Source organism: Giraffa tippelskirchi, chromosome 3 (assembly GCF_054371585.1).
Source record: "Giraffa tippelskirchi isolate mGirTip1 chromosome 3, T2T-mGirTip1v1.2.pri, whole genome shotgun sequence".
NCBI lineage: Eukaryota > Metazoa > Chordata > Mammalia > Artiodactyla > Giraffidae > Giraffa > Giraffa tippelskirchi.
Window position 1 is genome coordinate 16978874 of NC_137277.1, and position 13438 is coordinate 16992311.

At 43.0% G+C, this 13438-nt stretch overlaps 1 protein-coding gene and 1 long non-coding RNA gene across 10 annotated transcripts in view; one reads left to right on the forward strand and one right to left on the reverse strand.

Moving 5' to 3' along the window:
• The first annotated feature begins 160 nt into the window (after positions 1-160).
• LOC145541180 (uncharacterized) lies at positions 161-11207 on the forward strand. Its single transcript, XR_014078846.1, has 2 exons — positions 161-2153; positions 9915-11207. It is a non-coding gene; the product is annotated as an uncharacterized LOC145541180 (long non-coding RNA).
• Positions 11066-13438, reverse strand: part of FOXK2 (forkhead box K2) — a 49981-nt gene continuing 47608 nt past the window's right edge. For 5 of the 9 annotated variants that reach the window (XM_081576869.1, XM_081576876.1, XM_081576871.1 and 2 more), the window contains one exon: positions 11066-12943. In XM_081576869.1, the coding sequence (XP_081432995.1) occupies positions 12744-12943 (200 nt within the window). In that variant the 3' untranslated portion in view covers positions 11066-12743. The remainder of the gene's footprint in view (positions 12944-13438) is intronic. The other 4 variants (XM_081576870.1, XM_081576877.1, XM_081576872.1 and 1 more) reach the window with 1 other exon arrangement.

The window sequence follows — 13438 nt, forward strand, 5'->3', positions numbered from 1 at the left end:
ATGTGAACATATAGAAGAATATGAAGTGGGAATCAACATCACCCTGAGTTGCCATCTCCAGAAACGACGACCTTTAGAACCCCCATGCCTTCGGGGGTGAAGTCTGTGATTCTCAGTCGCATTATTGGGACCATTCTTTTAACATTTCACAATTGAACATGTCAGGACATACTATAATTGCCCAAAGATGCCTACTTGTATTTTTTGCTTTTATAAACATTTTGGAAATGGAAATCCTTGTGCATACATGTTTACACACTTGTCCACCTAGTTCTTTGGATAATAGGACTGGAATTGCCAGGCCAGAGGATCTATATGTGTAAGATTTATCATGCCTGCCATGATTGTGTCAACTTCAATAACCAACACCTCATCCTCACCAGAAGGCTCTGAGCACAAGCTTTTTAATCTTTGATGGAGAAAAAAGATCTCCAATTTTTAGCCAGGTTGAGCGTTTTGGAATACACTTGCTGGCCATGTGAAATTATTTTGTATATTGCTTACTCATGCCTTTGCTTATTTTTCTGTTGGTGTATTTTGTTTATAAGGACTTTAAAAATAATCACCCCATGTCATTTTTTTCACTTTGTGTTTGTTTCAGTTTGAGGGGTTTTACTTTGCTGTGTATCTTGAATTTTTACATAGTCTGATTGATCAGCCTTTTTCCTTTATGGTTTCTAGTATTGGCTCGTGATTAAAACAATGCTTTTCACTGGGTTCGATGTACGGGTCTTATTTTCATCATTCAGTTTGGGCCTGATTTCCCAGCATGTCATGAGGAAAGGGCCTCATCTTTCTGCACCAGATGGTCAGGCACTGCTCAAGCCAAGGGTGACTCAACCCCAGCTCCTCTTCCTGCCCCGGGTTGTGGTGTCTCATCCACCTTAACGTTCTTTTCGACTTTGGATGAAAATTACGCAGTTGCCCTACTACAGTTGCATCTATCAACTGATTCATTTATTACCCAAGGACTTACTGTACTGCTTCATGAAGAACTGTGTTCTGATTACATGGCTCTGCTGATCTCAAGCATTTTTTTTCCCCAGATGAACTTGAAAGCCAATGGAATAATAGCTAAAAATAAAATTTTAGTGGAATTCCAAAAACTCAGAAATGATTGTTTCTGTTTCTGAAGAGCTGAGGGACAGAAGGTATCAGGATGTGATAAGTATTTTCTCCCCATCAGTAACTTTAGATGAATCTCAGCTCTAAAATTAGTTTCTAATTCTTAACTAAGCTTTTTCATTCGCTCATGCATGTGAAGAGTCTTTACATCCTTGTGCATATGTATAGTACAGGAGTTAAAATCTTTAGTCATTCTCACATTTGGATCTTCTCAGAGCAAGTCTTCATTGATTTTCTTTTATTCTGTGTACGAGTCATACTAACCTGCCTGTCCTAGTACTGTGGGGTGGTATCTTGGATGTTGCAAACGGTATGTATGTTGTGGATTCTGTTACGTTTCTCTGCAGAATGCAGGTTTTTTCACTTTAAGCATTTAAGGGCTCTGGACCCAGCTGAACAGTCTGCCCCATGATGCAGTTGGGTGAGAGCACCAAGTTGAAGGAGGTGTGAGCACTCAGCTTCATGCCGCTGCAGATGGGTTTGTGGTTTTGTAAGATGTTTTCATGCTCTGTTCATGTGGTAAATCACATTGATTTCTGAGTGTTCAACCAACTCTGCAATCCTGAGATAAACCCCACTTGGTCGTGGTCCTCTTGTTATTCAGTTATTAGTTATTGCCAAATCTGACTCGCTGTATATATTTAAGGATTTGAGTGTGTATATGTGTACAAGAAATACTCGTCTGTAATTTTCTTATAAAGTCCTTGCCACATTTTGGCATCATGGATTTCGGATTAGTAATTTTATAGTTTTGGCATCCATTTAAAAACTATTTATACCACAGCCACCAAAATAGAAACATACAGTGGATTTTTACAAAAAAAGATCTGTGGCAACACCTAGTGAAATTTATGTATATATATAGTTTTATCTGTGAGAGATGTCACCATGAATAAAGGCTATTTTCACCTAGGCACCTGTTCTGACTGTGCTGCCCACAGATACTGTCGGAATATCATAGACTCTGTATAGAGTCCTCATCCTGGTCACCAGTCAGAGCTCTGTCATCGAGTACGATCTGCATGACGGTGAGTGTGTCTTCTGGGGGGTGTGAACTGATGAGGACTAGTTACCTCAAAGGACCAGTTACTTTCCTGGGCAGGTGCTACGGAAGAAGATGTCTTGATCTCCAGAGCAGACATGTGACTCCAGAAAATCACAGTGATTCCTGCTGTTCTGACACATACAGGAGGGGCTGGACTTGGGTCTGTCATGTCCAGGGGACAGCGTCTATGCTGACAATGCCTGTCTTCCCAGTGCCTGCTGGACGTGGCCTTGAGATTGCAGATTGACACCCGCTGCCAGTCCAGCCCAGAACAGTCAGACCATCTTAACTCTGTGAGCAAGAATAAGAGCCACCGATCAAATTACTTTTCTAATTCCAAGAAAAGAGTTGTCTCTTACTACTCCATTGAAGAGCTCTTCATGTTAAAAATCATTGTAACATCTGGTCTTTTGAAGGTCAGCCTGTGTCTTGAAGGACACCATTCAAAGCCTTCCGAAAATGGTCCACAAGGGAGGATGGAATGGCTGTCAGGCACCTGAAGGCTGAGTCCCCCCAGGCAACCTCACAGCCTCAGGCAGATTAATTCCATCGCAGCCCAGTCTGGAAGACTGGGGGCAGGGGCAGGACATCTGTAAGAGGTCAGGCAGTCTCCCGATTCTGCTCTGTACACACCGGCCGGTGTATAGTCTGTTTTGATTGAGGCTCCGAAGAAAATCCAGCTGGAGCCATTTTCTGTGAAATTCCGCTTCAAGGTGCTTTCAGTTGTGATGTGAAGGGCAGACACACACATCCTTTGCAGCCCGGTTCCTGCAGTCATTTCAAGGCCTAGGTGTGCCTCGCTAGGTCACACGCAGCAGCCACCTCCGGGGTCGGTGTTGAGCGGATGAATTTGCTTCCGCCCTTAGCAAATTCCCCAGGGATCCTGGGCAGAACACGGGTTAAGCTCCACTCTCCTTTGCCCTCCAACCCCTGAACCCTTCAACTCCTCGTTTTGCTCAGCGGCTGTGTTGGGTCAGATCTGTAAGCTCATCATGTAAATCATATTTTTCACCCCCACCTTCTTCCAGATAAAACTTTTAGAAGTTGTACAGTTTGCATAAAATAGACCATTTAAGTCATTTTACAGAGCACAGTTCCCGGCACTGAGTACATATGTTCACGGTGTTGTGCAGTCTCTCTAGTTCCAGAACCTTCTATCATCCAGTACTGAAGCCCCATCCCCAATGGCAGCCACTGCCCATTCTCCCCACCCCCAGCCTCTGGCAAACACAAACATCCTTCCAGTCTCCACGGATTTGTCCCAACCAGAGTTAGGACTTGAGCCTATTTAGAGGGGAGGGGGTACAGTTCAACCCCCAGCATGCAGTCTGCATCTTGAGTCTGGAGTCTTCATTCCGTGGGAAATGCCTCTGAGATTCACCTGTTGTTTCAGTAGCTTCTTCCTTTGATTTCCAAGTGGGGCTCCACTTAGCATAGCTTGTTTATTCCTTCACCTGCTGAAGGATGTTTGGAATGTTTCCAGATCTGGGCGATCACCAGTAAGGCTGCTATCACTGGAGCTCATCACAACGGCCCTTCTCTCCTTCCTCTGTGGTCATTTGTGTCCTTTTTCCTTGGTCATTCCAGATGGAGTTAATCTGCTAATTTTTTTTTTTCTTTTCAAAGAATCAGTTTTTATTTCATTGATATTTTTCTTATCTCCTTTTTCAATTATATTGACTGTTTGCTGTGGGTCTAGTTCATTCTTTTCTAGGTTAACGTAGAATTGTAGATGACTGAATTTTAGGTTTTCTATAAGCAATTCGTGCTATAAAATTCCCTATGAACTCTTTTAGCTATTTTCACAAATTTGATATATTTTCGTGTTCATTCTGCTACAGTTTTCTAATTCCTAAGACTTTTTGTAATTTCTAAGACTTCCTCTTTGAATCATGGATTATCTCAAAATCTGTTGTCTGTGGGACTTCCCTGGTGGTCCAGTGGTTAAGACTCGACACTTCCCCTGCAGGGCACACGGGTTTAATCCCTGGTCCGGGGACCTAAGATCCCACATGCTGTGTGCTGTGCAGATCAAAAATAAAAAAAGTTTTTTCCAGTATCCAAACATTTGAGAATTTAAAAAATACCTTTATTATTGATTTCTACTTTGATTTCCCTAACTGTCAAAGAGCATACATACTATGTACGGTTATAATTCTTTAAGGCTTGTAAAGGTTTGTTTTATTACCCAAGATTTGGTATATATTGGTGAAATGTCCCATGTGCATTTGAAAAGAATGTGTATTCTGTTGAGTAGAACGCTCCGTCAATCACAATTACATTGACTGGGGTTGCTCAGGGCTTATGGAGCCTTGCTTTCTGTCTACCTATTTTTCATCAGTCACCTAGAGTTGAGTGTTGAAGCGTCAAAATGTAATGTGGATTTATCTGTTTTAGTTCTGTCAGCTTTTGCTTCATTTTGTTAATGTTGTTTTGCAGAACTGCTCCTTTTATCATGATGCAGTGCCCTTCTTTATTGGTGATAACTTTCCTCAGTTTGAAGTCTGCTCTGTCTGAAAATAAAATAACTCCTCCTGGGAACTCCCTGGCGGGCCAGTGGTTAGGACTCTGTGCTTTCAGGGCTGAGAGTTCAGTCCCTTGTCGGGGAACTACAACCTCATAAGCCATGTGGTGTGGCCAAAACAGAAAAACTACTCTTGCTTTCTTTTGATTAGTGTTAGCATGGTTATCTTTTCCTGTTTATTTACTTTTAATCTATATTAAATGTCTTCATATTTAGTTTCTTGTAGACAACATATAGTCGTGTTTTTTGATCCACTCTGACAATGTTTTTTATTAGTGTATTTAGACCATTGATGTTCAAAGTGATTACTGATATAGTTGGATTAATATCTACTACATCTGTTACTGTCTTGCACTGTTGTCCTTGTTCTTTGAAAATGTTATACCTAGGTAGTTGGGTTTTTTCTTTTTTGCATTTATCTTGATTGGCATTCTCTGAGCTTCCTGGAACTGGGGGAAATTCTTACTCATTATTGTTTCAAATATTTCTTCTGTTCCTTTCCATTTTCTCTGGCACTCCTGTTACACATAGGTTATATACCTTATGTAGCTGCCCCATGGTCCTTGGATATTCTGTTTTTCCCCCTAGTCTTTTTTCTGTTACCTTTTTAGTTGTGAAAGTTTCTACTGATACCTCCTGAAGTGCAAAGATTCTCTCCTCAGTCGTGTCCAGTCTACTAGCAAGCCCATTAAAGACATTTATTTCTGTTAGTGTTCTTCATAGTTCCTTTTAAGGATTTCCATCTTTGTGCTTACATCGCCTATCTGTTCTTGCATGCTGTCTACTTTATCCATTAGTCCTTAGCATATTAATTCTTGCTTTTAATCCCATCTGCTAACACCAACACCCTGTCATGTCTGGTTCTGATGCTTGCTCTATCTGTATGAATTGTTTTCCTTTTAGTTAATCCTTGCAATTAAAAACATTTTTGTTTCTTTACTCATCTGGCTCCTTTGGGTCCGCTGTGTCACGCTGGTTCTTTTGTTGCAGCACTCGGACTCTCAGTCCCCACTCTTGTATTTTCCCTTCTGTCTTTACAGTCTTGGGGGTAGTGGTTTGCCCTGCATCCTCACCTCCCTTAGATCCAAGACAAGTTGTTGATTCTCAGGCTGTTGCGCTATTTACGTGGTAGGATGGATGGAGTGATGACTTCCCAGCTCCATGGAACCAGAAACCGAGTGCCTGCTTCATTTATTTTGAGACACTGTTGTTGGGTGCTTGGAACCTTAGGGCTGTTGTACATCTTGGCAAGGAGACCTTGTACCATTATGCAGTGTCCTTTAGGTGTGGCAATTTTCCTAAGGTCTACTTTGACATTAATATAGTCCAACTTTCTTTTGAATGTTTGCAGGATTTATTTCTTATATCCTTTTACTTTTAACCTATCCATATTATTTAAAGTAAGTTGGGTCTTTTTGATCCAACTGACACTCCATTAATCGGTATGCTTAGACTGTTCATATTTAATGTAATTATTGGTAAGATCCTACCATATTATTGTTTTTTTTGCTCATCCCCTCCACCTTGGTTTCCTGTTCTCTGCCTTCGTGTTATTTCAAGAAAAATTTAGCATTTCATTTTAATTTACCTATTGGATTTTTCCTTTTATCTTTGTTATTAGTGACTGCGCCAGTGACTATGGCACACAAAGCTAGCTTTTCAGTCTACTTCCAAATGTTTTACCATTTCAGTATAGAAATGTAGAGACCTGTAGACCTTTGCCTTCCTCCTTTATACTGTACTTTTGTCAATACATATTATGTATATACACTGAAAACCCTGATAGACAATGTTAAAACTTTTACATTGGAAAGTTAGGATATTTTAAAGAATTTAAGAGGAAAAACTAGTTACTGTATTTCCCCAAATATTTACCATTTCTGTTGATCTCTTCCTTCATTCCTGAAGTTCCAAGGTTTCTCTCTGCTATTACTTACTTTTTGCCTGGAAAATGTCCTTTAGCATTTCTTTTTGAGCTTCTCTACTGGTTAGGAATTCTCTCAATTTTCTTTCATCTAAGAATATCTTTTAATCTGCACTACTGATATTTTCTATGGATATAATATTCTAGATTGACAGTTACTTTCAGCCCTTTGAAAATTTTCTAGGCATATGGCCTCCATGGTTTCTGATGAGAAATTTGTATTCAGATTATTGTTACTTTGTATGCAACAAGTTACTTTTCTTTGGCTGCTTTCCAGATAAAATGTCTTGTTTCATAGCCAGTGGAAATGCCTTGATATGGTTTTTCTTTGGGTTTTATCCTATTTGAAACTCTCTGAATCTTTACAATTATATCTGGGACATTTTCAGGCATTAATTTAAAAACTATTTGTTTTAAACACTGATGTCTTCCTCCTCTTACTGGAAATTCACTAAGCCAGTGTATATTAGATCTTTTTATATTATCTCACAGGTCCCTAAGCCTAAGGTTTGTTTCCAAGCATCTTTCTGTTGATCCACTGGACTTTTCATTTGTTATTATTTTTTTGTTATTTTTAAGTTCTATAGCTCTTGGTTCATTTCAAGAGCATCTGCCTTTACCTCATGGAGTTTGGTTACAATAATTAAAGCCACAGAAAGCTAATGTCCTTTTCCAATTATTCCAACATACTTCAACTGACATGTTAACTTTCTTTCCCCTTAAGAGATTTTCCTGGCTGTTTGTGCATTCTGGACGTTGTTCATTTTATGAATCTGAGTCCTGTTTAAATTCTCTAGTAAATGTAGAATCTTTTTTTTTTTAAAGCAGGCAAATCACCCAGCTAGATACAGACTAAACACACTGACCTGCCCTCTGTAGGCTGTGGTTTGGAGTTAGTTGTTTGCCAAGCTCTGCAGTGCTATCTGGGGCCAATCTTTATGGGAGTTCAATTAGTAAAGCCTTTGCTTTGCTTCCTCAAGGTCAATTCCAGGCATGTGCAGCTGAGGGTGAGCACAGAGTGTCATACCTAGCCCTAGAGAGTCTTTCTCTAACGTCCTGTCTCCCAGGTACCCCCTTTTCTGGCCTTTGGCTTAAAAGCTCAGGCTTTAGCCTCTGTGTGATGTTGTACACTTCCTGGGGCCAAAGAAAAGTATTTCTGCCCTCCCCCCTCCCTGACCTTCTTTGGACCAGAAATGTCCCCTTGCCTAGTTCGTCTTTTGAGTCCTCAATGTCTCCAGGGCTACTGCTTAGGAGTACAGTTTTGTGGCTCCCCTCCCCATGTCCCACAGGGGTCCCCCCTGGGGAGAAGGCTTCTCTTGGGTACTCTGTTGATTCCTAAGATGCAGCTCTTACATTCAGGCTGTCCTGGAGTCTACACTAGGAGATACAAGAGAAAAGAAAAATTCAAGAAAATGGTCACCACACTGGTTGTTCTTACAGTTTTAATACTCCTGTTCCTATTTCTTTTTTCAGAGAACTGTGATAGATGCTTTATTTATTCAGCCAATGGTTGAGACATAGGGCAGAGTGTGGGACCTCAGGACATTTCTAAAATCAGAAATTTTGTGCCCACAGCTTTAGTCATCTCATCAGAGGTCACGTGAGACCCATGTTAAAATCTAATTTTGTACTGCTGTGCACATAAACGTGGAAGGAGAGGTCACAAGAGACATGTCAAGTTAGCACAGTATTCCACAAATTCCTCCAGTAAGTGCTGGCCAGCAGGCCACCATTTAAACCACTCCATACTACGGATTCTTTCACCTCCCATGTTTAGGCCTCAACTTACTATATGGTGACTACACAGAGATTCATGACATGCCCCAATGCCTTCCTTTCTTCCTCCTGCCTTGGCTGTGCCACACTGCATGTGGGATCTAGGTTCAGTGACGAGAGGCTGAACCTATGACCCTGGCAGTGGAAGCACGGAGTCCTAACCACTGGATGCCAGAGAATTCCCCCCAATGTCTTCCTGACAGACAAAATATGGCCTAAATATGGGCCTCCTTACAATAGCTTGGCTTTTCTACATGAAGAAACTCTTTATCAGTTAACTGAATTGTTTCCTATACCTAAAGGCTTCCTTCAACATCTTTCTTAAAAAGTATTTGATTAATTTGGCTGCGCCGGGTCTCTTGTGGCATACGAACTTAGTTATGCCATGTGGGACCAAACCAGGAATAGAAGCCAGGCACCCTGCATTGGGAGTCTTAGCCAGCTGACCACCAGGTAAGTCCCTTACAACATCTTTTCCTTGGGTAAAGGTAGGTTCTTCTCTAAGATACTTGTCCCCCCTTATTTGATTCAGTTTAACTTCAACAAGGTGACCCTAGTAACTATCGGAGTAGCTTTTCCTGAGTGAGAAGGGGGAGGTAAGACCTAACACATCCGAAAGCATCTATTAATACAACATGGACAACAGACTCGAAAAAATATTTAGGAATGCTTCTGTTAGTTAGGAAAGACAGTCTCAGTACACGAGGAGTTCTTTTATGCTAACAGGAACTATTTTTACATTAGGACATGAATGTCAAGAACAAAACTCCCTGTGAACTCTGTCCTTGAGCTTCAGTTATCTCCCAAAGAGGCCTCTTTGTTGTCATTTCAGTATTCCTCCTTCCTCCTACTACCCCTTAGGACATCAGCAATCTGTGCCAGATTTTTCAGTAGCTGGACAATCTAAGTGTTAACAGTGACTTGGGGACTGGAGTACCTGTGTGCCTCTAAATTTAGACACAATTTTCATCTCACAGGAGAATGTATCTCAGGCTCAGGAGCAAATCAGAAGAAATGGCAGCTACAACCATAACCTCAAAGTTAGTTTAAAACTCCAACAGGATGGATAAAAGCCAGCGAGACTTTGTTATCACTGCCTGTGACCCAACTCCCTTTTCCCATGCAGACACTCAGTGCCCCCTTTCTCCTGGGGGAGTCAAGGAGCCTGCACTGCTGCTGTCACAGCACTGTCTTGGAACATGCACTCCAGTGCTACCTAGGCCTTTGGCATGCTCGGAAAAGAGCACATAAAAAAGCAGTGCCTGCTTAAGCTTATCAAAATGACAATGATACTCTGTATTCAATTAAAATTAATAAAAATATTTTATTGAATTTCAGGAACTTGGTACTTTTAAAATTTCAAACCTTCGCACACAAATCACCACTATACTTTCTAGAATAGTGGAGGTTAGGACTTGAAGATTGTCACTTGTCTCCTTGTAGTCACATAGCACAGAAATCCCAAGTCCTGACACGCCCCACCCACTTCCAACCGTGTCTCGCCTACTCTGTTGTTCTAGGAGAGGACGATGTGAGGGGTGAATCATTTAAGGAGCTCAACTGTCTGAGTGGAGACTCTGCTGACACGAGAGGAAGATCAACCAACCCTAAATCATGCACGGACACCTTGGGATACGCCACATCACTTGGATCACGTGTGTTTCCCTTTTGTATTTTTGTCTGGTTCAGGGCGAAGCTGCTGAAATGAAGTTTCTAGTCCCTGAGGGAGCTCAGAAGCTTGGCAAAGGCCAAAGCAGACTTTCTGAAATGACACATTTAGGAACCACCAGTGGACCGCTGGGAGGGAGTTAAGTGCAATGTGACTGTTGATGTAGCACCAGGCATCAAGTGGGGCCACAAGGACACAAGCTCAGTGACGCCCAGGTGTTGAAGGGAATTCACAGCTAAATTCAAACATTTTAAAAATTGCCCAGGACATGGCAGTTTGTTAATCTATGTTTTTTCCCCCTGCCTTTTCCTTGATAAATTCTTAAGTATCTACGTGCCAATGAATGAGCCAAGACAGCAGGAAAAAGGAAAGGGAACGCCTTGCCTTTGAAAAAGACATGCTTTAGCTCCCGGCAGCAAAAACTATCCTTCTCCCTTTAGATTTGAGAACAGGGTACTTTTCTTACCTATAAACCCAGCAGAAATCCCTCCAAACCCAAAAAGTCTACATTTTAGGCTCAGAAATAATCAACTGATAGACTGGGCTGACACAGGGAAGGTCTACAGGGGTCTTTCGGGATGGTGGTGGAGATGCATCTCCTGGGCAACACACGAGGCATCTGCTTAATGTCGCCTGAGCCATCTCCCTACCAAGGTGGTCTTGTCCACTCACCTCCCCAGAGCTCACGGTCAGGGGGCTGCAGTGGCCCATGACTGACAGGTCTGGAGCACTCAGTGGAGTGACCTGACCCCACAAACAGGACACAGCACATCTGAATTATTTTTCAAATTGCAAACCTTCTGTATAAAAGACAAATAAAAATATACATTCCAAGGTATCTGTAAAGTGCCTGGGAGATGTAGATTGCTGCTCTCAGGTGCTCTGATCCGTCCGTGCTTCCAGTCTGCAAGTTAGATTTTGCTACTGTCACACACGTGGTCTCATTCACATGATGGTTTTGTTTTTATTTTTTAAATGGCTGAGTTATAAATCCAGCTAGTGTGCAGTAATTTCATAATTTTAATATCCATTATCTGCAATAACATTGTGACAGCTCCATACTGTGGATTGACACACAATACTTAGAACAGATTTATCATATTTGGTCTTTAGGTAAATAATAAATGTTTTAAAATTGCCTAAATATACCATTCTGAGCCGTTTCATTCCACCAGGAAAATACAGGGGTTTTTTTTTTTTCCTCTCTTTAAAAAAAATTAAATACCAAAATAACTACATTTAAATAAATAACGTTATGATGATGACATTTAAAAATTCACAATAAGGCCAGAGCCCTCTTTCTGTTTGCATGCTGCTCAGCTCTGACCCCAGAAACCTCTGGAAAGGTGAGTGGCTTTCTTCCAGAGGAACGCGGGCTGAGGCCGAGTGGGCCTCCAACTTTTCATTCTCTCACCTTTGTTTCCTTTTCTCTCGCTTTTATTTTTTATAGGAGAGAAGTCAGCCTTAGTATTAGATTCAGTTCTAAAAGGTTGAGGGGAATTTCCTATTACAAATCAGAAAGCAACCTAGGTGTTTCCAACGCTTACCGGATGGAGGGTGCCTGCTTCCAAGACCCTTGTGTTAACAGGCAGCTTCTGCTCCACCCCAGCAGCTGCTCCTGCCGTGAGGGGGGCAAACCACAACATCACGGGGCGGCCGGCTGGTTGGACGATGCCGAGAGCTGGTGACGGCACCTAAAACAGTGAACGTGTCACGGAGAAATCTGTGACCTTTGTTTGAAAAAGGTATGTGATAAAAGATTGAATCTTTTTTTCCAAATGAAGAAGTAACAGTTCTGTCGTTTTAAACATACACAATACGTAGGAGACTTGTTTTACTTAGAGTGGAAAATTATGCCAGGGACAAAGTCAACACAAAGAAACAAACAACAAAAAGTAGCAAGAAAGAGAAATGGGTTAAGTGCAGCTCCAGGAGCCTGGCAGCTCTTTCTGTCAGGGTTACAAATGGCCCGCGGGTGTCCGTCTGTATGTCCGTCCTACACATGGAAATGGAGGAGGATTAAATTCATCAGGTAACTGCTCTAACATGGGAAATTTGCAGATGTCAAGTAGCTCCATCTGACTTAAACAGGACAGACAAAAGTAAATCATTCCATAGGCTGAAAACAAACAAGAACAAAACTACGTTGTTTCTTCTCCCCGAATGAAATCCACACAAAAGGTCCTGTGTGATTCCAAAATTTCCAGAGTAGAAATGGAGTGATCTGAAATGTCGAAGACCCCATTATTTTGTAAAGAAAGAAAGTACACCTCAAAATATTCTAATTCCACGTGTGAACAACAAAATACTGTCTTGTCTTGTCTACTGGCGGCGGGCGGTGGGGTGGCTCCGGCCCAGGCCCAGCAGGTCTGCTCGCACCGGGCGTGTCCTCCCTGGGAAGGACCGTGAGTCTCTACTGGGAGCTGAGCTGAACACTGGGCAGGGAGACACTGCCGGAGCCCGGCTTTGCTGTTTGTGGTTCTGATGTTCAGGGGTGACTTCTGTCTTTTAACTTAAGGAGTTTTAAGGCCACCTGGGTTTGTGTTTCCAGTGCTGAGGTGAAGTCCAACCGCAGGGCCCTCTACCCACCGAGGGAACACGCTCCGAGCGTCGGTGAGAGGCAGTGTCTCCTTTTGGCACCACAGAGTTGACGTTAAAGTGAGAAATGCTCTCCCGGCTGCTAGTTCTGGACGCCCTTCTCCCGCATGGCAGCCGGCGGCGCGTCCACGCTCAGGGCAATGACGAGACCCTCGCTGTCTTCTGTCTTGACCCGCTTCAGCTCCGGCTGCTCCGCTGGGTCGCCGTTCTGGCGCTTGGTGGGCAGGGAGGCGGAGGCTGAGGCATGTGTTGCCAGCATGTGCAGGGGACTTGCTGCTGCTGCTGCGGAGAGACAGTGAGTCAGAGCCCGTGCGTCTGGGTGGACGCTTGTCCCTGCCAGGCCCCTGGGGATCAGAAACCCCACTACATGTTAACTGTGTGAACAGCGAGTCTTTCTATGAACGCACAGCATCTGTTTATTGCTTCCAATAGTGGGTTGCCTTGCTGAAGTGGGAGGGGGGAGAGCAGAGGACTGAGGCAGAGGCAGGACACAGAGCAGATGGCTTTACTGTTTTGGCGTGGCTGCTGCTGGCTTCTCCTCAATGCAGGGCCCCCAAGCCCATGAGGGGACTAGGGTGTAGCAAGCTAAGCCTGCATCTGAGCCACATACCTGCTCCAAGCCTGTCAGGGGAGGGAGCTCCAGTGAGCCCTAGGCTGGCTTCTCCACACCCCTCCACCCAAGCCCATCCTCTCTCTGGTCTTCATCACAGAGAGGCTCTTCCTCCTCCTGGGACTCCCGCTGGCACAAGGGCCTCCACCACCTCTGATCGTGCCTGC